Source organism: Chroicocephalus ridibundus, chromosome 8, assembly GCF_963924245.1.
Source record: "Chroicocephalus ridibundus chromosome 8, bChrRid1.1, whole genome shotgun sequence".
In the NCBI taxonomy this organism is placed as follows: domain Eukaryota; kingdom Metazoa; phylum Chordata; class Aves; order Charadriiformes; family Laridae; genus Chroicocephalus; species Chroicocephalus ridibundus.
The window spans coordinates 53,852,864-53,877,548 of record NC_086291.1 but is presented as its reverse complement, the minus strand read 5'-3'; the positions used below and the strand labels follow the sequence as shown (position 1 = coordinate 53,877,548).

Here is a 24,685-nt window from a genome sequence, read left to right as displayed (position 1 = left end):
CTTATTGCTGTTTACAAATGTGTTTATGAAAGCTCAGGCAATTCTAGCAATTATGGCAATATTTTATAGTCCGAGATGCATCTTCCTAGCATTGGTGGTTGCAACAATCTAACTGTGAAAACGCATCCCTCACTCCACCCCCTTCAAAGAAACTAAATCCCAAACTCCCTTTTTATTACATTGTAAGTTTACGTGATAGAAATAATCTAGCCTTCCATTGCCCCGTAAAAGGGAAGTCAATATTTTATCTCTTGTTTTATAGCCATTGTAATATCCAACTAATACATAACAATGGTACATTATGATAACTTCATTATACTCTGATCATGCTGGTGAATAATGTATTGGTCTGAATTTTAAGCATGACAGAAAAATTACCTATTTTTATTGTTCTTCGGTATTTCTCCAATGTAGCTGAAACAATAACATTTCAGCCTGCTTTTTGCATCCACTGGGACTGCCAATCCTCATGATCGGAAAAGATGTGGTTTGGGGGTTGTTAGTCATTGTGTGTGTCGCTCGACGTGCAGCACGGTACAAATTACCGAGCCAATATTTACCGATGCCAAAGTTAAAACCTTCACGTGGAAATGCACCTGCAGTGTTAATCAATCCATCGTCGCCGCTATTCCCTGGTGCACGGAAGCGGGCTAAGGGCCAACTTTTGCTCCGTTACACCAGCACAATTCTGGAATCGCTGCGGCAACCTCAATTAGTTTACACTCAGGTAAACGCAAAGCAAACGAGAACAGATTCCTGCCTTCCATTGCCGCAGCGGAACAAGTCGCTAAGGGTAGAGCTGCTGGCTCCTGCTTTATTGTCACCTTGATAACGCCTCAAGCTACACAAGTCACGCTGGTGCTGGAGTCTGACAGTGCAGAGGGCTTTCTCTCGAAGCAGGCAGCTCCTGCGCCGGAGTGGTGTCTATGCAGAGGTCGTCATCGGATTCCCGTTGCTGTGGGACACGCAGGGAAAAAGAGACGTTGCTCGAAGAGCTTTGATAACTAAAAATAGAAGCCCGATGGGATCCGTGTGAGGTCAGATCTGTAAGGGCTGCGCTGGCGCAGGCTAGCCGGGAGCTTGGCCCCGTCCGTAGACAGTAACTCCATTTTGTCAGCCAAAGCGCTGGGCGCCAATTGTTGCCGAAATGCAGTGCGTTTAGATTAATGTTTGATTCCTGCACTCAAAATTATTGACCGGCATTTTCAATTATAGTTGGTTTTGTTCTTACTGGTCACAGCATCCATCTTGTTGAAAGTTCTTTCTGTTGTAGTCAAGCTGAATATAAGATCGCGGGTATGGATCAGGGACCAGAACGGCGCCTGGTTGGAATCAATGGCAGTCCGGCTGTTGAGAACCGAGATTACCCCCTGCTGCAGCTCCCTCATCAGAACGGCATTGTGTTTCTAGCAACTTCGAGAGCTTTATAATACAAACACAAACTCATTCCTGTTTAAAAATGCATGGCACGGACGTGCGGTGCCTGCTGTCTTGCTGTGCCGCGCTGCGGGCCAGCACGTACGAAGGACATATCGCTAGTGATACGGTGGAGCAATCAGCACTCCAGTGACACCAGTCCAGCAGGCACCAGTTCATGCAAGGCCACGGTACTTCCCGCCAAGACCTGAATTTTACATTACTTTGCAAAGCTTAGCCTACGCGCTTGGATAGTGAAATCAGCTTAGCAATGCGAAAACCAGGCAAAATATGTGCAATTAGGACTCGTTAATGTAGCAGGTTGCTCTGGGTTTACTTGCTGTGTCAAATGACAGGCATGCTGACGTGGTGACCTTACCTGGGCAGGAGGGACCCAGATGGCTGGCGGCTGCTCCAGCCAGCTCGGGTCACCGTGGGTGCTGCTGCGGGTTTTAGAGGAGACCTCTTCCATCTGGGCTATTTTAAGACCCCCATCACGAATAAATGCCTTTACAGATGGGGTCTCGCAGGGCTTTCTGACATTTGTGCCTATCACCGAGCAGCCTTGAGGTAAGCATGTCCGCTGCCTGTGCTTGAAACACCCAATTAACGCCAATTTTTTTCATCGAGCAGAAGGAAGTGCCAAGTCACACAGTTCATGCCTTTTCTCTCCTGGTTCCTTTCCTAGATGAAGGACTGTGGGATATGTTTGTGAAGGACATCCCTCGCAGCGCTACCTCCTACACGGTCGGCCTGGACAAACTCAAACAGGGTGTGAGCTACGAGTTTCGGGTGGTGGCTGTCAATGAGTTTGGCTATGGAGAACCAAGTGTTCCCTCTGTGGCAGTATCAGGTAATTGTGGATTTTTTTAAAATATCTTTTCCAAGGGAATTTCTTGGGGTTGGGAGGAAGGAAGAGGAAAAAAAAAAACCCAACCAGGTTCTCTAATTGCAACAAACCATCAAGGGCAGCTTGTTTTCGCTTGTTTTAGGATAAAACCAGAGTACTAAAGCAGTGAATCAGGGCTTGTTATTACAGTCTACTTTACTCTCTAGAGGAAAAGTGTGTGTGTGCAATTTTAAAGTTTGACAAAGAACCTTCTCAGGAATTTCATCAGTATTTATATGCAAGACCTCTTGCCCTAAGACTAATTTACACAGTCTACAATTCATTTTCTTTTTCTCCTCTCCTAGGCCGTTGTTTTGTTTACTCCGCTTCCTTCTTTTTATTCCCAGGGTTCTCTGATAAACATTTTCTGTGCTATTTTGTATTTAGCTCTCAAAAAATAGAGCAGTGTAGTTTCACAAAATTATTCCTGATATCCTCTGTGCTGGCAGTTCCAGTACAGCCTGACGCCTCCGGTCCCCCTTCATCAGAACAGCTCGTTGGTGATGCTCTCGGGCTCTTCCCACCCTCCCCGCTTATTCCCAGTAAACAGGGCTATGGCCTAAACATGCTCCCAAAATCCCTTTGAGCAGCCTGGCACTCTGGTTTTCTGAAGGAATTACAATACCTTAAAAAGCAAATTCCACGCAGCTTGCCATGCCTGGGCAGCTGGAGTTCAGCAGGCTGTTGTGAAGCGGAGGAGCTTGTCCTCCTGGAAGCTTTGCTGGGATCTCCTCTTCCCCTTGCAGAGGCAGCTGTACTCCAGGTTGCTTTGGAGCAATAGGTTTCATCCTTGCTGTGTCAGCAAAGACCGACAAGAGGAATAGAAGAACCTGATAAAGCGGCTTTGTGATTCAAAATTCTGAAGAGTCCTGAGAACCTGGCAGTGCTCCAGTATCTGGAGTGGCTTTTATCTCTTTGCTCCTCCAGTGAAAAGCATAAACACCGTTCAACAGTTACCCAGCAGGCAGGAGCAGTAAATGCTGCTATCGCCATCACGGCTGTGTTTGTCCTTACACAATTAACCACTTAGCCCGTGAGAGCTGTCTATGGATTTCAGTGAGTGCTACCCTTGCTTTTCTCCTTCAGGACAAGGGCACAGACAACCCACTTCAAACACCAAGTCAGTGTTTTTGCTCTCTGTGGTTTCACAGAGGCTGTAGCACAATGCAAAGGGTCAGTAATTGCTTCAGTCTTTCCTTTCCTGGAAGACATTATTCCTCTGAAGCTGGGCATGCAGCTCCTTGTGATGCTTTTTATAAATAAAACGTTTGTTTGTAAGTTCTCCACTTGAACAGAACTATTTAATTCACCTCCTTTTGATGCCTCAGTGTTCATCTCAAATTGCTGCATGAAAGCAAGAGGTTTCCGTTGAGACTGACAGTCATAAAAGTATAAAGCATTTCAGGCTGGCCACTTCAGCTAGCAGAGGGAGGTATAAATTGCACTGAATCTGCTCAGCCCAGCATGGCTTGTGCAGTTTGCCTTTAGGACTTTATTGGCCTGGACTGGCCTCCTAGCAAAGAAAGATCGCGGCTGCTTTTCGCTGCTGCAGAATACCCAGTGGTCTGGAACAAATCTGAGCTCCTATCGCCTGGCTTACAGCAGGCCTGTGTTTAGATCCAGGGCTCAGGACAGGTGGGGAAAGAAAGTGCCTGGGTTCAGTGATGGCGAGGGGTTTGGTTGAAGTTGGTCTCCTGGCATCATCCGTTCCTACCAGGTGTTCTTCTACCCTATGGACTACAGGGAAATTATATACCGCTGCTGGCTCGTGCTCCAGCGGCAGCATTTTTTCACAAAACCGAGGGATGCTGACAAAGAGAATATCACCGCAAGAAAATAACAATACTTACTACTTAAAACCAAGATGGGCAAGATAACTCTAGAAAGGGGAAGTTAGTATCATTTTGCACCTCCAGTTGAGGTCAAATGGGGTAAAATGACTTGAGGTCACAGAAAATCCAGGGAACTGAATTGATAACCCAGGTGCTGCACATGAGGGTTGGCTAAGCTGCTGGGGGAATGGTATAGGGTAGCAGTGAATGTTGGAAGTTAGAGTTAATGGAGGTACTGAAAGACGCTGCACCCGGTGTACTCTGTTCCCTGGCACTAGCTGCGTTTTTCAAAGAGCCACCGAGCAGCAGTTTGGTGGGGCAAGCCTCTTAAAAAGTGGAATAGTCATGGGTTGTGACAGATGTATTAGTAGTTCCTTTGACCCGGGGAGCATTAAGCATACCGCAGTAGTCAAGAAATGTAAGCGTGCGGAGCTGTGGGAAGAAACATCGCTCTTTTCATTTGGTAATAACACCTTCTTAGCTAAGGGGCTCTGGAGCGCTGCTCTGGGTGTGTGAAAGATGCTTGTGGAGATGCTGGAGCCGTGATACGCTCCTGTTCTGTTTGCCAGTGAGAAGTGTCAGCAAGCCCCTCGGAAGTCTGACTGCAGAGTAGACAGTGTTATCTCCCCTGAACACCTCTCTCCTGAAGGCCGTTATAGATGCATTCCTCACTCTGGGGAAGAAGGAGAAATTTTGAAGGGGCATTAAGAGGAGTTGTTATTTGTTTTTTGCTCTTTCAGCACAAACAGAAGCCCCTTTCTACGAGGAGTGGTGGTTTCTGCTGGTGATGGCTCTCTCAAGCCTGATCCTCATCCTCCTGGTGGTGTTTGCATTGGTCCTGCATGGCCAGAGCAAGAAGTACAAGAACTGCAGCACAGGTAAGACGTCGTCTCTGTGCTGTCCATACACTCTCAAGAGCTGTGGGAATTAGAAATGTCTTCCATTTGAACCCCTGATTTCCTCAGCGTGGACTCTTTTTATAGGTATTTTGTTTGGCAAGAAGACTCTGATCTTTTTGCCGTCTGGTTTGGTAGAAATGCCTGTAGCCATACTGGGCAAAAAGTGCCTGATCTTACCAGGGTTTGGATGCTAACCAGCCATGGGCTTGGATAGAACGGCATCTGGAAGTCCCAGGGACTGTAGCACAAGCCAAGGAGTCTGGGTCAAATGCTTGGCAGAAGACCACAAAAAAGGAACGAGCTGAGGCTTCATTTAGCTTTGTCATCGTTCCCTGATAGATGGGGAGAAGGTGAAAGATTCTGCTTTTCCATGGCTGTACCCAATGCAAATATTCCAGGTCTGTATGCCTGAGGACTATGACAACTCCTTTACATTAAATAGAGTGCTCTGCATCGCGCATGCATTCCATAAGCTGGGCTGGGGGCCAAGCAGCTAGGAGGTGTCTTGGTTATCTGGACCTGTTAGCCTTTAAGACGTAATGAACATCAAGCTTTGAATTTTCCTTTAGTTACGATTTCTACCTGTCGTCTTTCTGAAAGGAAAGAGGAGCTACCAGCTTTATAACTAGGAATGTTAAAATAGTCCCCTTTCAAAACGCCCAGTTCTTGAGCTCTGAATATTGTTTTTACTTTTTCTTCTCCTGATATAATAGAGTCCTGGAGGGCTTGTTCACATGTGTATTTCTCTGATATCCCCCTCCACCTCCGGCAAGAAATTGCTCTGATGCCAGGAGGTGCCAAAAAAGGCACGTTAATGAGTAGGATCAGGTGGATGGGTCTTTGCGCTACCCGTTCTTAGGGATTAATGTAATGAAGGAGTCTTCCAGGCAGTATTTAGTAATTCAGTCCCAAAGTGAAGATCTTTTCTTTCTTTATAATTCACTTCTAACAAGTGTTAGAAAATCAGATTTCAATCCCGTGAGATATGAGATGTATGAATACCGTGGCGTTTTACCAAGTTAATACTGTTACGTATTTGTATGCATAGCTCATAGGAAACCTCTCATCTTCTTAGTTTTGCTCGGTGTTTGGGGGAGACCCATGAAAAGACAGGTCTGACCTGGACTGTCGGATATCGGTGTTCACACCGAGTCTTAATGTAGCACTGAAATTGAAGCCGAGGATAAAGTGGCAATGTGCAACCGGTCCTTCTCCCCGGGACACGAGCTGAGCTCACACCTTTGGGATTACAAAGAATGAGCACGGGAGAGAATAAGCTCTTGCTATATTTGATCACAATAAATAATATACTTTGCTGTATTTTCCTCCTTCTTCAAGTCCCCTGTCCTTCTCCCTGCCTTACATTGTCCAGTGACTTCTCACATCTATATTTTACCCTCATTACAGCTCTGACATCTTTTTCCCATTTGCTATCCACTTACCCTACCTATCTGTGCTTTCTTTCCTGCCTTTTTTTTTTTTTCCTTCTTTTTGTGCCTTTCCTAGTTTTGCTTTCTCTTGCCTTTCTTCAGTCAGCATGAATGGGATTCACAGCACCTGATTTAGGACATCTTCAGTGGCCACCTGAATTAGTCACCTGGTTTCTACTTATAGTCAAAAGACAAGAATAATCACTTTTGGAGCACAGTTCATCTGCACTATTTTAGATATTCACCTCCGAATGAAATGCATCCATCCATGACTCCTTCTTTTCCCCTCTTTTGGATCCTTCTGCCCGTTCACGCTCCTGATAAGCTCCTCTCCTCCACTCTGACTGTTCTCATTGGCCAGTAAGAATAGTAAAGAGATTTTCTAATAATTAGTGATGACATAAAACACAAAGAAGGAAAAGTTAGCTCTTACAGTTGTGTTTGGAGGAAAAGTGCCTTTGTTTCAGCTGAATCTCTGATTGCCCGACTCCAGGTAAAACCATCTCCAATGTGGAAGAGTCGGTCACCCTGGATAACGGAGGCTTCGCTGCTCTGGAGCTCAACAGCAGACACCTGAACATCAAGAGCACCTTCTCAAAGAAGAATGGAACCAGGTAAGAAGCTGGGAACACCACACTCTTGGAAATGGCTTTTAATCTGGCTTCAAGCAACTGTTAAATAGGCAAAGGAGAGAGACTGTTATCTGGAGGACCTAGGGAGGGCTTTAATGCCCAAGTCACTGCCCCAGGCTCAAAAAGCTTGATGAAAACTCAAAATCTTCTGCAGAGACTTTTTCACCTCACCCCACTGGCCAGATCCAGAAAAGAGGAGGTCCACATATAGTTTTTGAAGTCACCTTTGCTTCCCACTTCATTCCTGTGTATGGTTGTGCTGTGAACTTGGGCTGCGAAGGTTTCTGCTTGGTTTCTCTCACTTTCAGGTATCACCAAAGCTCCTGCCTACTGGCATCCCTGTTTGGTATCTAGTTCGCCGCAGCTTTGTGAAATCATAGGCTACATAAGATTCTTCACGCTGTTCATTCTGGCTTCTAAGTATGACTTAATTGTGTCATTTCAGAGAAATGACGACGTCCCATACACTCACCCTTTACGTTTCCTAGGTCTCCTCCTCGCCCAAGCCCAGGGGGGCTGCACTACTCTGACGAGGATATCTGCAACAAGTACAACGGAGCCGTGCTGACCGAGGGCTTGGGCCTGAACGAGAAGCCCTTGGAAGTGTCGGAGTCGGAGGTAAGGGTTTCCCTTTGCCTTGCCAAACGTAGCCCAGTTGCTGCAGGTGCTCATTTCCCTGAGGAACCCTGGCAAGTTCCGAAGTTCCAATCCCATACCTGCATTATACTGTGGCGTCATTGTCTGTCTGTCTTGGGGACTTTAAAAAGTCCGGTTCATCAGGCTGGTCGCATCGCATCTTAAAATTAAAATGTCAAAGGAAAAAATGCCAAGCAGGACCCAGCCAGGGCAGATTCCAGACCTGGCCTTGGCAGATATTCATGGTTTTCCAGTGTTACGCAGAAAGACAAGTGCAATCGGTCAGGCAGTGGGTGCTGACACCTCTGGAAGGGGCTGCTCTTCCACTTCTGCCCAGGGGTTGCAAACTTGGAGCGCTTTCGGGAAAACATATATGTGCTGCAAAATAACCATCTGGCTGCAGCTACCCCCTGGATGAGGGGGGACACACTTTGGACTGTTGCACTGACTGAAGTATGGGGTGCGGTTTGAAGTTTTCACAGTGCCTTTTTGAGACAGCTACAGCAAATGCCAGGATTCAGAAGAGTGGTCTTGCGCGGTGAGAACTGCTGCCGGTTGCAGAGGATGTAAGTGGGGCATGAGGAACCTGCGGGGAGCACAAGGCCGTGGCTGTGAGAGCCCAGCATTCAGGTTTCTGAACATCCCAGCCCGCAGCCTTAGTCTAAGTCAAGAGGAGCCTTCTCCTCAGGTCGCCTCTAGACTCTGTTCTCCAAGGAAGGTGGGTGTATGCCGGCATCATCCATCTTGTGTCTTATGTCCCGTTTAAGAAGAAAGTGCCTGTGGTCTGTAAAAGGCCCACAGTGGCCAGGGGTGAATAGACAGGCTTCCAGGCATATCCAGAAAGGTAAATCTATTTCTAAACCCGCGTGTTGTCAGCTGAGATCCTGATGAACGCGAACCGACAGCGCAAGAAGCGAGCAGTGGGCCAAACCTCTCCAAACCTGACCCTTCTAGGGAGAATAAATCAAGAGCAGCAAGTAGTGAAAGAAGATGACAGTTTTCATCTGGAGCTTTTCTGCACCTGCAGCTACAGCTGCTTTTCCTGGCTACCTAGCTCTCACCTCCTGCTAATTACCGCGGACAGCCCGCTGCTCTGTGCTGCCCCGTGGCCGACCCGTCGTGCAGGCAGCTTTCCTCGGCGGAGCTCAAGCTGCTGTCTCTGCCATGCAGGAGCGTTCCCTTCCAGATTAAACTCATAGCGCTTTGGTCATGTCACTGTAACAACCCAGCATTAAACCTGTCATTAAAACAGTTTGCTGAGCATGATCATGAATTTAGCACTGGCACCTTTTGACATTAATTTCAATGCCCCGTGTGGTATTTCCCGGTAATGCGCAGAAGTCGACTTGCAGGGTGTCATTACCGCCGTCTCTGTGCACTGTTTGTACAACAGAGAAGAAAGTGATTTTTTTTGTTTCTTTTTCTCAGGCTATTATTAATATTATTTATTTACTACGTACTGCAGTTGAGCCTAAAGGTCTCAATTGAGATTCCGGTGTTTTTGTCATCTGCGTGTGCATGTGCGTATGTGAACAAAATGTGCCTCCTGTTTTTCCTTGGGGCTTAGATATGCAGCCCTTCTGTATAATGTCTTTGATGCTTGTTTTTTCTTGTGGTGGGGAGTGCTTTTAGGCATGAAATGTTAATACGCTCCCAGTAGAGGTAGCAGTAGGAGATGCTGCCTTTTGATCAGCCTGAAAATGCTGTTTATGTTGACTGGTGCAGACAGGAGGTGAGGGTGGGCTGGGCAGAGGTGGGGAGAGATGTTTGACCACTCTCTTTTCAAGTATTCCTGTACCTATTAGCTCTTCCTGTTTATCATTTCTGTTCTTTTTGCTTCTATTCTCAAAGGAGATCTTAACAGACCAGCTCTGTTTTCTGAGAATTTCGGAATTTCCATCTCTCCTAGCAGGCAGAATGTTTCCCATTATACGAAGAGTTAAAGATATCTTTTTATATAAGAGCTCTACACGGGTTTGGTCCTCTGCAGCAAAGGGGGACCTGAGGCTGTTTTTCCTCTAATACGTCTTTGCGTGGATCTCAAATTCCACTTCATACGACGCGTGTAAGAGCAGGCAGGGCCAAAACCTGCGCTTTTTGCTTTCAACCCACAATGTCAGCTTGCTGCCGCTCAGTCTTACCCCTGTTGCCTGAGGTGTCAAGACTTTATATGGAAAAGAAGGAAGCTCACTGGCTTCGAGTCTCCTGGGGTTCACTGAACGTGAAGAAGTCTGCGAGAAACCCTCGGTTTGACTGGCTGCACTTACAGCTGCCTGGGAGCCTTCCTCCCAGCTCCCTCCTGATGAGGAGAGCAAGAGAGAAACAAAGAGAGAATGGAGCAGACCAAGCAGTACTCTCAATATTCATAAATCAAGCGGTTAACTTACTCCATGTCATGAGAGCCAAGCACCAGTACTGTTAATGAGGTTAAAGTAGTTTAATTGGCAGGTATGGAGCAAGAGAGTGCTAAGAGTGTAATTTCTAAATGATTAATAATAATAGGCTTTTAGATAATGAGTCAAGTGGACGAGGCTCTGGACGGATAATCTGAAGAAATTTGGTGTTCACCACGTACAGAAATTTGATGATGTATCTGCCATGTCACCCAGCCACGGAGGAGCGGTTTTACAGGAGGGGAAGGGAGGGCGGCGGGCGTGGGTGTTTGTTCTCACCTGTCCTTGTGCTCTCCCAAAAACTGTTTTCAGGAGATAGCAGTCCCACAGATTGCCCACATCATCGGTCAGTGCTGAATGCCGGCCACGCTCTGGTCTTCCCGGCTGCTCTCTGCAGTCTGACTTTGGCTTTCTCAGCTCTGTGGGAAGATATTATAAATTTCCACTTAACGCTTCGTAGGGAATATGATTTAATTCGTTTCCGATAAAGTTCTCCAGTGATTTTGACAAGTTGGGCACCGCGTGGAAACCAGCTGCAGGTAACACATTAAATTAGCAAGGGTTCCCATGTCCGGAGAAGTCTCTTCGCTTGCTAGGTCACCATGTCTCTCTTACAGCATATTCATTTACTGTCAACCAAAAGAAACTGCTGCCATCTACATTTTTAGAAATAATCTCGTAAGGTTGTTCCTTATGCCGTCACTTTAAAAAAATATATATATAATTGGAACTATTTTTAAATTCCGCATTGACTAAGCTAGCCAACTCTGGTCACCGACTTGCCTCTGAACAGCACGTGTGCATTTCGTGCTATCAATGGAATACTTAAATAGCCTCCCATTTTCTGTATGTGTTGTTTCGTAGGCATCCATGCACCTTTGGTTGACAGTCTGTAATGTCACCGCACACCCAATCACGCTCCAGCCTATGGAGGTTTCCAAGGTAACAAAGCCACAGTTGCAGGGAAGGGAGAAAACCGAAAACAAAGCAAAAAGCCCTGCAGCATTTCTATTTACTCAATAGTTTAAAAACCACTAAAAAGTAATCCTCCGGTATAAGCTGTCTGTATTGTCATGCAAAACAGGTTTATCTTGCTACTCCTTGATTTTCATCAGGGCGGAGAGGGATGTGAGATGGCAGTTTAGAGAATTCCTTGCTGGTAAGGGTGGTTATTAGCACCTTGTTCCGAGCAGACCTTAGAAACATGGACAGAATAGTCAGTTCCTGCCTCTTCTGAAAGAAACACACAGAAAACATGTTGTATCGACGCTGACAAGTAGGTTACCCTTTCCAGCATCAGTGCTAATGACGGTGAAGGGCTGAAGTTACAGCAGCTATATATGTTTCACCAAAGTCACTTCTGAAAGGCACTGGCCTTATTTACACCAAATTAGTGTTTCCTTTCAGTTGGTATAATGGACTAATTAGTGGACAGATTATCAGCAGGTGATATTGTTTGAAATTCCTTCTTTCTGTTCAGGGCAAGTCCAAGTGACACTGCATTTCAAACGGCAGCAGCCCATCTAAAAGAGTTCCCAGTATTTCTCCTCTTTAGTCTGTTGACTTCTGGCAATGTCAAAAGAACTTGGCTTAGGGACAGAAATTATATTAGTTTTTTGGGTGAGTATTTTTCTGCTAGCGGTGGACAGAAATCAAGTGGCTGCATCAGTATTATTATACCTATCAAGTCACGTGCCGGTCTTTTGGATACAGCTTTTCCCGGCTTTTCTTCTTAGAGCTTCCAGCCTTTTGGTCGTCTTTATGCTTCTATATGTCCGTGGGGACGCTGAGAAGACCAGGAAGGAGCCACTAGAAGTTTGTGGGGGTTTCTCTCTTTACGTTCATGATACCTCAACTCAGATGTGATCCATCTTTTCAGCAGGGGCTTGTTTCTTTGCGGGGTGGCCAAGCATGTCCGAGTCAGAAAAGAGAGATGGTGGATTGGGGAAGGAGTCAGAAGGTACAGTAAGGGCAGTGGTTGTGTTGTGCCTTTGATGGAGGGAGCACATCCATGATAGCCAGAGAGGTTCACACCTTCAGGTGAGTGATCCGTAGCCACCTGCCTCTGCTCAGGATGCAGAGACTTTTCTTCTGGATGCCCACATCATCGTCTAGCTTCCCGGGCACGTTTTACCTTAACGTTAGATGATGGAGCAGGATGTTTGGAGATGCAGGCTGGTGCAAAGCGCAGCACCCCGGTCCTTGATAAGAACAGAGGAAATATGGGTTTGGGGATCTTTCAGTCTGCAGGTGGAGTTGGTTGCGTCTACAGCTGAGGACCAGCTCTCGCTGCCGTGTCCTGCCACACCGCCACATCTGCAGCCATCAGAGGCACTCTTGTCGGAGCCCCGTGCAAAAATAGACAGGGCAAAGCTGGCAGGATGTTCCCTGCAGCGGTGCCAAGGCTCCGGAGCTGCTCTCTGCCCCCACGGGCTGTGAAGCGGTCCAAATCTGGGGATATTCCAGGCATGCCACAAAAACCACCTGTTCGGGAAGGTCTTTGGCGGGAGTCGGCTGTTGGCTTCCCCAGGCTGGCAGCTGGCGCAAAGGAGCGGTTTTTCTAGGAGATAGACTTGCTGAGTTCCTTCTGGAATAATTATTTAATGCTGGTAGGGTTTTGTTGTAATAGTAATTACTTGTCAAGGCATCTGGAGCTTTGCGTTCTTAAAATAATCAAACCACATAATTCCAAAGAGCCAAAGCGTGGGTAATAGTGGAAGGGAAATTTTGCAAAGCTGTAAAGGGCTGAGCTTTGCTCGGACTTTTGGAAGACTCTGGGAAAAATTTCTCAGCTCTGTCCATCACCCTCTGTGCTGGAAAATGGGCACGAAATAGCATCGGAGCAGCTATCTAAGCAAAGAAGTGGGATGATGGATGCGGTGCCCTTTTCAAACGATGGTTTGCAAGGCATTTGAGGGTTGTTCTTCAGAGACCATTAAAAGGGAGCTTTAGAGGAGGAGAGACTAGTTGTGTGGCAGACAGGATCAAGAAGGATGTGTGTTTGCTGCGCGGTGTCATAGATCAGAACGATACCAACCTTTTGAAACTAATTGCAGCAACTAACAGTTACGAGCTGCACTTACCCGTCTCTCTCTTGTATGTCTTAGGCAGCTACTACTTTGATATTTAATTGCCTTTAGAATCAGCTATGCAGATTATCGGGGGGGGGGGGGGGGGGGGGGAAGGAATGAAAGCTTTTGCACGCTCAGACCAGAGATTTTGAGAGAAGGCGTGAGATATGGAAATGACTGGGTAAATGTTTGTGTGCTGGATGGGATGTGGCTGTTATTGGTGGGAACATTAGCGGGAACAGAAGGAAAATGTGCGCTTGGATACCGTGGCCAAGGCTTTGCCGTGGTGTCTGTTCTCGGAGGGGATGTACGAGCCCTCTGCGATTCCCCCAGCTGTATCACAGCAGCCGTGCTTCAGAGGAGGGGCAGATGCACGAAGCTTAGCTGGTCTCACTAGAGCTCCCGCTCCATATTGATATGAGCTTTGAAGCCATCCAGCCACCGTGCATAAATGTTTCAAGGGGTAAGATCCGCTCTGAACACAGGGCTGTGCCTGAGCCATCCCAGGAAAGCAGCCCCTCCTGCCTGGCAGTTCTTCTGTTCCAGATTTTTGCATTCTCTTTCTTCCGTCGCCGCTGGTCGTGTGCCTTGTCATACCACCAATAATCAGCTGGAACGTACAGAGAGAGTTGTGATTGTGCTTAACTCCCTTTCAGTGATATAACTAATTTTCAATACTTAATGGGGCTTGCAAGCCAAACTCGGAGTACTACGCAGGTGGCCTGGTCTGACCACCACAACCAGCAGCAGGTCTGGCTAACTTCAGCGCCTTTGCAGGGAGGAGGTTCTTTCTGTCCTTGCATCAGAAGGAGATATTCTCCATAACAACTCTAGCTGCAGTCTTGTCGATTATGTGACCGAAAGCTGTTGGTTTCCCTGTGACATCTCTACACTTCCCCGCATCTCGTGTCAGAATAGGAACTCCTAGCTCCTGCCGCAGCGTTCTGCAGCAAATTAAAGGGATTTCTCCGCATCTTTTGTCGCCGGCGTTTGTCGGGGGACTCTCCCTCTAGCAGCAAAGCCTGGCGAAACCAGAGCACAATGCTTCTCTACATCCAGCTTTTTTTATTACGTCCAATGCTTTTCTACAGTCCAGCATGTATTACGCTTGCACTACAAACCATCCTACACTAAAATTACAGCTTTTGTCAGCTGGTGATATTAAACTTGTCTCTAATTTCTTTTTGAGTGGAACAGGCTAAATCACAGATGCTAATGGCTGATTTTTTTAATTATTTTTTTCCCCCCACCCCGATGCTCCAGGCCACTGACTCGGATTACGAAGACGAGCTGCCAAAGCACTCCTTTGTGAACCATTACATGAGCGACCCCACGTACTACAACTCATGGAAGCGGCAGCAGAAAGGGGTGAAGCACCCGGCGTCCTACAGATACGAGGAGTGCGCCGCCAGCGAGACAGAACCCTATTTCCAGACTGTCATCACGACACAGAGCTCAGGAGGGGTTTACACCCCAACGGGACAGCCCGCGCCCGGCTCCCGGACTCCAGTGACAGGGTTCTCCTCCTTCGTCTGAGACGGGGCCGGAGGCTGGAGCCGAACGGCCGGCGGCCCTCGGAGGGACCCGTCGCAGTGACTGTGTGCGTGCGTGACCGGTGCGGTGACCTGTGGGTAACTTCTCTATCAGGGTAGAAACGGATGGGAACACGAACGAGGCTGGGGTTTTTGTTGGTTTTGGTTTTTTCTTTTTCTTTCTGAAGACAATCAACTCTAAAAACATGGAGCTGAACTAGCTGAACCTTTGTTTTAAAAAAAAAAAAAAAAAAAGGAATTCTGAAAAAGTGATGATTTTAACCATTTGTGAATAGTAGGGGTTTTTTAACCGCTTTTTGTAACACTGCTTCAGGAAGCAGCTCCCATGCCCTCCCCTTCCCTCTTTCTTTCTCTCCCCTCCTCCTGTCCCCCATTCCTGAACAAGGAGGTGAATTCCCTAGATGCAATGAGTGACTTTGTGATGTGATTTGAAGAGAAAACCCTCCCAGGCTCCTTTTTCTTTCTTTCTTTCTCTCTACTCTTTTTTCCTTTTTTTTTTTTTTTCTTTTTACTTTTTCCCTGTCATCAAGGTCAAGTAGAAAAATACAGAAAAGGGACAAATTTTTATGTGAAAAAGCAGACGCCCGCTCTCTCCTCTCCTCATTGCTGCTCCGCACATTAGGAGCACCGGCTGATGGACTTCGGCTCAGCTGTGTCACTGCGTCTGCTCTGGGCTCACTCCCGCTGTAGTTATGCTGAATTACTGACCTGCTTTTCTTCCCTGTTCAAATGGGACTTGCTGCATTCTTTAAATATTCCAACTCCAGGGCCTTTAGACGAGGAGATGGCCCACAAAGAGCACTGTAGGCAGCGGTGGGTGAAGCAAGTGGGACGAATTCAGATGCAAGGTCAGTTTATTTTTGGTGTGGCTCTCATCCTCCCTCCTGGACTGCGTGTGCCATTTGAATCGGTCATTTTTTAAAAGTCAAAGGACACAACCCAGCAAGCCAGAGGCATCTTTCAATTAAGATTGCAGTGACAAGCTAGAGAGTCTACTAATTGATGAGGTTTTTGGTTGTCATAATTATCCTGCCCTGTCAGTAGAAGTTGAGCATCCTTTCTCACCCAGCCTCTGCAGTGCTGCTTACTGATCTGTAAAAAAATGCACATAAAAAAATGCTGGGTTGGTTTGATTTTATTTTTTAAGTACAAAGACACGTCACACAGACTGGGTGAGTTTTGGTGTCCACAGGTGCCTTTTATTGATTCTTCAGCTTCATATCTGGGAGAAGCAACAAAGTGTCTCCAAACAAAGCTAACCAGGTTTTTCAAGCATTAGGGTCATGAATTACCGCGTGCGCATTTACAGGCTGCTTTTGTGCACTTGAAGTTACAGCCTTTGGAAAGAAGAGAGGGGATTTTTAGTTTCTTTTCCATCCTTTTGTATAGCTCCCTTTTTGTATTCTTCTTTTCCATCCTTTTTCCTGACTCTGTCATGTTTAGCAGCAACTTGTTGACTCGCAAGGAAGTCGTCAGGGGTTTAAAGACTCCAAGTCCAGCCCTTGGACCTAGCAACAGTCCTGGATCACCAGACTTTTTACCGCAAGAGTTTGAAAGGTGAATTTGGAAGTAGGCAAGTCCTTGCCACTCCAGCATCTGCATTCCCTCCCGGGTGGGCGTAGGTCAGCCTGAAAAATCGGTATCCCGCTGCCTGCCGATGTCCTGTCAGGGCACGCGTGGGCACTGTTGCTGTTGCAAATTGTCCCTGTCCTCTCTGGGGGGAGGCGGGACAGCTGTGGCACCGGGTGGTGGTGGCTTCAAGGCAGGTGGTTGAAACCAGCCTGGGGTTGATCACAGTGGCTGCCTGTTCCTGCCCATGGGGGCTGGTTAGGAGTAGCCTGGTGGCACCTCACCTGAACGGGTGAGGTCCAAGGGCAAGCTCAGCCCTGCTGCCACCTTTCTTCTTGGACAGGGCGAACGGTCTCAGAACTGCTTTTACTCTTTGGCACCGCCTCTGAGCGCTGCTGCTCTTGGTGCATACACATTCTGGATAGCTTTGGCGCTGGATTGCTGTTCCTCTCCAAAGGCTCCAGAAACAAAAGAAGTTCAAAACCAAAAACTCCAGTGGGTGTGTTTAAGGGCTTTTGAGCTCATTAGATGGCGAGAGATATGCAAAGACAGGGGCTTGAGCCAAAACCCTGTGAGCCATCCCCCTCTCTGCACCTGGAGAGGATGTGTGTGGGATGGAGAAGGGGCTCCAAAGAGGGTGACGTGAAGCTTACTGCGAAGAGAAATGCAAAGCAAACAAAAAACCCACTGCCTTCTCTGCACTTTGACTGTTCTCTTAAGCCATATGGACTTTGCTTTAATTACTGAACGGACAAAAATTTGTTTTCAATCTGCGTTTTTTGTTTCTTAGACAAAATTACCTACATGACTTTCTGGTTTGTTTTCTTTCTCCTTTGTTATTTCCTGCATCAGATTACATATTTTTAAACACCTTGTTTTATATCCATGTGACCTAGCAATGCAATTGCTGTTGGAGTTTTAATGGCGCTCATCCAACAGGTATGAGAGGTAGTGCTACAGGAGGAGCCTTTCAAGGACCTCTAAGGACTTAGGGATATGGATTAGTAGAAAGTAGATCGAACACCGAAGAGTTTGCTCCAAAGGAAAGCATAGTGCGAGTAGCTCGGTGTCTCCTGAATATTGCCAGACCTGAACTGGTGTAAGGCGCAGTTACTCCCTGACCTAAAACCACATTGAGCAAAAAGGCAAGGAAACCATGGGGAATAAAGGAAATGGACTTTGTGGCCACTGCTCCGCTGAAGGACAACACGGGGAGCAGCGTCATCTATACAAAGCGAGAAGAGACTGTTCTTTTTTTTCTCAGAACCATCTGCAACTAAAAAGCCTGAGCTTGCCGGGGACCTGCTGAGTTGGCTGTATGGCCCTTTTCTTCTGATTGCTGCCGAAATAACAGGTTAGGTGTGATTCCTTTAGGACCTGTTGATCCGAACAAAGGCATTTCTGTTCCATTCTAGTCCACGCTATCGTCACTCTCGGTTGTGTGTTGTTTAGGAGATGGCTTTTCTTACGTGTGGGTTTATGTGACTTCGGCAGTTGCAGAGTGGGGAAGAGCACTGCCCCACTTACCCCCAGGATGAGCGTAGGATGCGTGTTCTGCGGCCCTGGATCCTGTATAGCTACATGCATGATGCCTCTGCCTTCTTGATAACACGCTGCGCTCGGAAAATATGATTAATGGGTAGGTTTTATTTACCTCAGATATCAGGTAAATTGTTCTATCTGGAAGGAAACACTCCATCAGTTAGCAAGAAAGCTCTATTTCATAGCTGTAATCTTTGGGAATCACAGCCTTGAAATACGACTTTTAAACATTAGTTGTCATGTTACAGTAACTTCACCCATCAAATCCGCTTCTGTTTCCACCTTCCTGTTTAGAACAGTCTTGAAAAATGAAGGCTTATATTTAAAACGCCTTCTTAAGGTATTTTATTTGTATCTATTTATTTACTTTCTCCCGTTTCTCAGGTCTCTTGGTGGCTGTTATTAAAAAATAAAAACAGCGTCATGAAATGACCAAGGGAGACGTTTCAGGGAACGGTTTAATAGGGGCTCGTTTTTCATGCAATAGCCATGGAAACACCCAATTTCCTGCAGGGAAAAAGTGACCAAGTCTTCACCCCCCTCCCAGGGCCGAGGTGACACCTGCCACCACCCTCCGCGATGCTCCTGGCATTCCCAACCGCCCCGAACCCCAGGCCGTCCCTATCATAAACCACGTGGAAAAGTGCAGGTGAGTGAAGGAGCTGTGCTGCTCCACCCACTCTACACGGAGCATTTTTATCCCCCAAAAGGCCGTGTCACACGCGGTGTGTCTCCCACCCTTGGGTGGGATGTTTTCCTTTCCCGTGTTTTAACGCTCCGATGCTGGTGCAGGACCAGCGCTGCTGGGGTGCGGGCGGCAGCGGTGAGAAGGGACAGGAGAGGGCACTCTTTTACTCTCGTCAATGGCAGACTCCTTTTTTTGCCACATCCCCCCCACCTCCCCGGGAGCCCCCTGTGTGAAACCCCTTGGCGGGGAGGGCAGGGAGAAGCAAGAGCACAGAGCGAAGGATTTCATCAGCATTTACTAAAGGAATCACACTGCGGCCAGCAATCCCACTTTTGGAAGCAGTTGGCATTACTGGAGAGAAGAAAAGATACTATACAGAAAAAGAAACTAATCCATTACCCAAAAGGATGGGTTTTTTTCCCTTTTCATTTTGAGTGTTAAAGCCGGTGATGCTTTGCAGATGGGCCAAGATCTCATTCTTCCTGCTTATACCCAGGTCTCTGCCAGAAGCTGCTGTAGCAATTGTTTAGAATAAATATCCGAGTCTGTCTTGACATGGGGATACATTTATTATCCCTGTCATTGCTTTCCCTCAAGAAATCTATTGGGTCATCCAAAGATTATCCAATCTGCTCTCCCGAAAGGGAGGAGAGATGGCTGTTTATACATACAGAGCGCTGGTGTCTTCTCCCACTTGCTGTTTTCAGTTAAGCAGGGCAACTTGTTTCAGAAGAGCCCTTTTCTAAAAGGGATTTATCAGGAAAAGTTAAAACAAAACGAAACACACAAACAAACAAACAAAAAAGAACCACAGCAAAGATAACCTCTGGCAGGGCCATTAGAAATCTTGAAGCCCTGGAAACCCGTGGTACGTAAGACTGAATATGATCCCAAGACCTCCTATCTTTAGTGATCTCCTTTATCAGAAGCAGCCAGAAGGGCGCATAGGATGAGGGGGGTTATATTTGGAGAGGAAAAGCCACCACAGAACAGTTGCTGGATGGGCAGGTTGTACTGCAAACAGCTTCCTTCAGGCTGGAGTTCCTGCTCGTCCAGTCGCATTTCTTAGGTTGTTTTTATAGGGTTTTGCCAGCATGTGTGGAGTCCATACGTCATCACGGCGTTCCTAGAGGTCACGGGGGGAGAGGTACGTTGCTGTGGTGTTTACACAAAGCCACGCGCATGGCGATGTGGTTGTACAACATCCATTGAAACCCCCTTACGGAAAACCACCCTTGGATTAGGAGCACGTTCACCCCAAGACTGAACATGTTGGGCTGGGCATGGGCCTTAAATGGCTCCATCTCACAAGTCCCCCGTCAGTTCTTTGTATTTCTCTATTCCTTTTCTTCTCCCCCACATCTCCACCCCCAGCCCTCCCAGACAAATAAAGCTGGCTTGCACTTTGTGAAGGTGTAAAGTTTGCCGCTCCCAGTAGTAGAGAGCCACAACCGATAAGCACACACCTGACACATGGGGCAGGCGAGCTATGTTTGAACAAGGAGTGAAATTCCATTAGGACCTGAGATTCAGGCTCTGACTTGGAATTTTATCTTCTCAAAGCCGCCACCTGCCCATTTTAAACAAACAGCCCTAGAGCCACAAGACTTGGCAGAAAATTCATTATTTTGATGCTGTTTGATCACTGCGCACTTTCGTGGGGCTTGACTCACTGGATACAGAGACTGGAATGGGGTTACAGAGCTTTATAGTGAAGCGTTTTCCTGCATACGTCCGATTCTCGAGCTCCGGGCGTGAAACCTTTCTGTTAACGTGGTGGTGTTCTGCAGGTGGGGCACCTGGGCAGCGCCACTAGAGCTCCCCCCTTGATGTCGTTAAGCTCCCGGGCAGTGCTGGGATCTGTCACGGTGCAGCGGGAGCTCTCGGGCAGCAGAAAGGTGCAAGAACACGGTATTATGGCGAGTTTGTAGCCGGTCACTTTGCCACTCTCGGGATGGAGTCCGTCCTCTGGTTTGGTATCTGCCGCCAGTTTCGGGGTAGGACCACCTTACACAGCTGTGTTTGAGTTACCCTTCGGTGTACCACGGTTATCGGATCCTTGCTTTTACTTCCGTGTCTCCTTGGGGATTTGCCCCGGATTTTTGTTCCACGCCTCTTGTTAGCCTCACTTTCACCACTCCACTATTTTATATGAGAAAGTTACTTCTTCTTTTGCAAACTTGCTTCTAATTAAAAGAACCCTTTTTGAAACGTGTGTGTCCTTGGTACGTTTCTTTGGCGAGATGGAGGGCGGGGGGGAAATATTTTCCAGCCTCTTCCGTTATTTTTGGCTTGAAAGAAGTTTCTGGGTGCCTTGCCAGCAGGCTCACGAGTTAACAGCTCAGGATGCTGCAAATGGGCTGAAATCCCTCGCTGTTAGTTCTGGACTGTAAAATCTTATAATCCCCCGCTGCTTTTCAGCTAAAATGACATTCTCAAATAGTTTCCACCCAAAATTTGATCAGCCTTAAATATTTTGTTAGTTTGCGGTGATAAACTTTCTCCAGATTCTTAATATTGGAGAATCCAAACCCATTTTGAACCGGGAACCCATGGGGCCACCGTTTCGTACGGCTTTGTCCCCTCGCAAATAACATTTGTCCTCCTCTGCAGCATCGCAGCAGCCGTTAATCGGTTCCCACAAACGCGCTGATGTTGGGGAGGCTGGACCAGATCCCAGCGGGTGGGAACCCGGGCAGCTCTGGCATTCCAGAGCGGTTGTCGGTGCTTTCCACCAGCTGAGCATCTGGCCTAGAGAAGTAAACTAACCACGGTCGGGTCGGCTACAGCTCTGGTGGGAGAAATGAGGGCGAGAAATCAATGTTTTCCAAGCAGTGGGGGGGGGGGGGGAAGTCAAACTGCTAACTTGTGTTTTCCTGCTCCTGAAAGGGATATTATAAATAATGCAGTGTTGTATAAATACAGGCAGCCCTCCGAGGCTGGTAGCTCGTAATAACCCAGAGGTATCAATGTACCCATTTTGAAGATGAAAATCCTCACGCCGTAGCGTTTCCTGAATGAGACGTTATTCCGCAAAACTGCCGCACAAGAAGCGCTCTTCTGAGGTCGCCCGGCTCCGAGGTGTATCATCCTCCCGCTTCCAGCCCTTACCCTTCTCAGGACGTGTTTCCTCCACGCGTGTTTTTGCGGTTAGGAGTGGAGCGCGGACATAAACGCGGGAGTGGATGGGAAATCTGCCACGGCATTTGTAACCTAAACAATAGCAGCGAAAACAGCTTGGCCTCCCGCCCTGCCCCGAGCAGCACAAGCAATGGCTTGGCTGAGTCGACTAATCTGGGCTTTCATTACTGACCCTTTTCCTGCTATTTGTCTCATTTGTTTCCTCTTCTTCCCCCTGCGTTTTTGCTCCAGGGTTATTTATTTTTCTCCCTGCTCCTTTTTCTGTCCTTTTTTTTTCTTTTTTTTAAGCCTGCCCATTGGGTTTTGGTTGTGGGGTTTTTTTGCTCTCCTCCTCTTGCCTGGCCAATTATTTTCATTTCAAACCTGCATTTCCCACAAAATCAAAAGGAACTGTATCTGAACACGCATTTTTTGTTGGGTTTTTGTTCATTTTTACTGTGCCCCAGGAACAGGAGCCCTTTAGCTTTGCTGTCTTGTTCCCTCAGAAATGCAGGGCACGTCCTTCTAAGGGAAGGCAACGTGGCCGCGGGCTTCCCAGGCCGGTAGAGACCTTCATTAGGTAGTCAATTGGCACGTTCACCACCGTTCGTTAATGAGTTAGGATAATCCCAGGTCGGATGAGGCTGACGTGTGAAGTCATCCCGCAAAGTTTTACCAAGCAAATTTCTCAGCAGCGCTGAAACCGGGGGGAACTCAACGGCACAATCCGCGAATCTGCGCTTAGATATGGAGAAACGAGCAAACCGCGGCTTCCCGGTGCGTGACAGTGATGGTAATGTGTCAGCGGAGGAAGCGGCCCGCACCCACAACGTCATTCAAAGGTACTTCCCCGCATTGTGCAACTTCTAGTGGGGGTTGGTTGACCGTTCTTGCTGATGGGATTGGGATAGGCACGCTAGCAACGCAACAGCGCACGCAGCGGCCAAGCCACGGGCTGGTGGTTCTTCACCCTCAGCCTTGGTTATTTGAGTTCATACCATCTATTGCTTGCCCTTTGCGCACCAAAGGGACGGTGCGGATAAGGCTGAAAGGCAGGTCTGGAAAAAACCCCTGTGTTATCTAGCCTGGGGCCTCACGTCGAGACTGATAAAATGCCGCACAAACACAGGTGACCTCACCACAGCCCTGCCAAACTGGGAGGGATTAATCTCCCTCCTTTGGCAGGAGGAAATTGAGGCACAGGCTTTGCCTGTGAGACCGAGCCGTGGTTTGTGTGACTGGTACCGAGTGTGCCCGAGTGGCCTCGATTGTAAATGTCCTCAGCACAGGGCAAAGAAAACACATCTTTCTTACAAAACAGCAGGATGAGTTATTTTTGGGTCTCTATAAATTGTCTGTTTTCCAGCACTATCATTCATACCCTACCAGGGGAACACGACTGACCTAATTAAAGTCTAATTCCAACAGTACAAGACAAAACTTGAAAATACAAAACTTTTTTTTTTTCTTTTTAATTTGGGTTCTTTTTCTATATGTACGAGCCCATCTGATTGGTGTAAACACCCCAGAGGTGGGGGGCAGGGGAGGAGCAGTTAGGAGTCATCCAAGAAGCTGAACTATGGAAAATTCGGGGCGAAGCAGGACAGATTTCCAGATCGTTTTATGAGACTGTGACTTAATCTGCTAGGAGGCCGTATCCACTGGGATAAAACTTCACGTAACCGGCTGGAAATTAGGAAACATTTTACCCCCCACCATGGAGAGGACTGGCAGAGGAAGGAGTCAGCGTTTCAATCCTCCATCCATCCAAAACCACCCGGGGTGATCGATGAAGACAATTTCATTGATCCACAGCCGACCCCGCACCACGGAAGAAATTAAAGAGGTGAGAAAAAGACGCCTGTTTTTCACGGAGCCCATTTTATGAAGCACACAAGGGTTAATCCAGCCAGCCAAACGCCTGGCTTTAGTTGCTATAGAAAACCCTGCCGGTGAGGTTGAGCGAGAAGCCTCCAGCCGTACCTGCCCGGTTTCTCGGCAGGGACTGTGCCCGGACACGTTCGGGATGGCTCGCGTCCAGCGCCAGCCGATAGGGAGCTGACGATGCTGAACGAATCACGAGCCAAACAGCAGCTTCACCAAACAGCTTCACCCTGCCCTTAGTCCCTGCGCGGGACATGTCCTCGAAAAAACAACCGCAGCCCAGGCACCGGCGCTGCCGGACACAGAAGCGATGGGCCAAACTCTGCCCTCGGGCAGCGAAGCCGCTCCGAGTGCCGGGGCCCAGCAGAGATCCTGGCTCTAAAACGCTTTACACCCACTGGGCTGTTTTGAACATGTGTCCCGGTGAGATAGGGTGGGTTTGGAGGTAAGGCCATCACGGTAGAAAGGGCTGTGTGTCCCCTGTTTAGAGCTGATGTCTTCAGGGCTGTGTCATGACCTTGGGTTTTTTTTTCCTGGCTTGACTTCTGGTTTGGAAGCGGCTCGGCAGAAATCGAGGTACATTGCAAACGCGGCGATGCCATTTCACTTTCTGGAAAGCGCGGGCAGCTTCATCAAGCGAGCCCCAGTTACCAGCTGGGAGGGCTGAAAAGAGAGAGAAGTTCTTCCCTGGTAGGATGTGAGACAGGCAGAGGAGAGGCTGCCCTTGGCGGAGCCGGTGTCCGAGCGCGCGCAGCGCTGCCCCCTCCCCGCTTTCTGTAATTGGTTTTATCCTGTAACGCCGGCTGGGGCTTATAATTTTCTATCCTCGCTCAGAAATTATAGAGCAGTGAAAGGGAGATGGGTTTCAGCTGTCGATGCTTCAAGGAGCGTTCAGCAGCGACACCGGATGAAAGGAGCGAGGTGGTGGTTTCGCTCCGCAGAGGTCGCAGAAATACCCGGGCACGAAGCGCTGCCGTGGTTTCGGGCTGGGCGAGAAGGAAAGCAGAAACCGGTGCCAGCCCTCGGTCATTCCCCCGCTGCTGGAGCTCTTCGAGGAAGTCGTACATCTGGTGCTTTCCCATTTAGGCCTTTCAAGAGGCTCGTTGGAGAGCAAGGCTTGTGAGGAAGAGC

The 24,685-nt window shown here is 47.9% G+C and overlaps 1 protein-coding gene across 7 annotated transcripts in view; it reads left to right on the top strand.

The window, feature by feature from the left end:
- SDK1 (sidekick cell adhesion molecule 1) overlaps positions 1-20,744 on the top strand; it is a 411,549-nt gene extending 390,805 nt beyond the window's left edge. For all 7 annotated transcript variants that reach the window (XM_063343255.1, XM_063343252.1, XM_063343253.1 and 4 more), the window contains 5 exons: positions 2,105-2,269; positions 4,878-5,015; positions 6,960-7,080; positions 7,587-7,716; positions 14,462-20,744. In XM_063343255.1, coding sequence (XP_063199325.1) covers positions 2,105-2,269; positions 4,878-5,015; positions 6,960-7,080; positions 7,587-7,716; positions 14,462-14,734 — 827 coding nt within the window. In that variant the 3' untranslated portion in view covers positions 14,735-20,744. The remainder of the gene's footprint in view (positions 1-2,104; positions 2,270-4,877; positions 5,016-6,959; positions 7,081-7,586; positions 7,717-14,461) is intronic.
- The last annotated feature ends 3,941 nt before the right edge of the window (positions 20,745-24,685 follow it).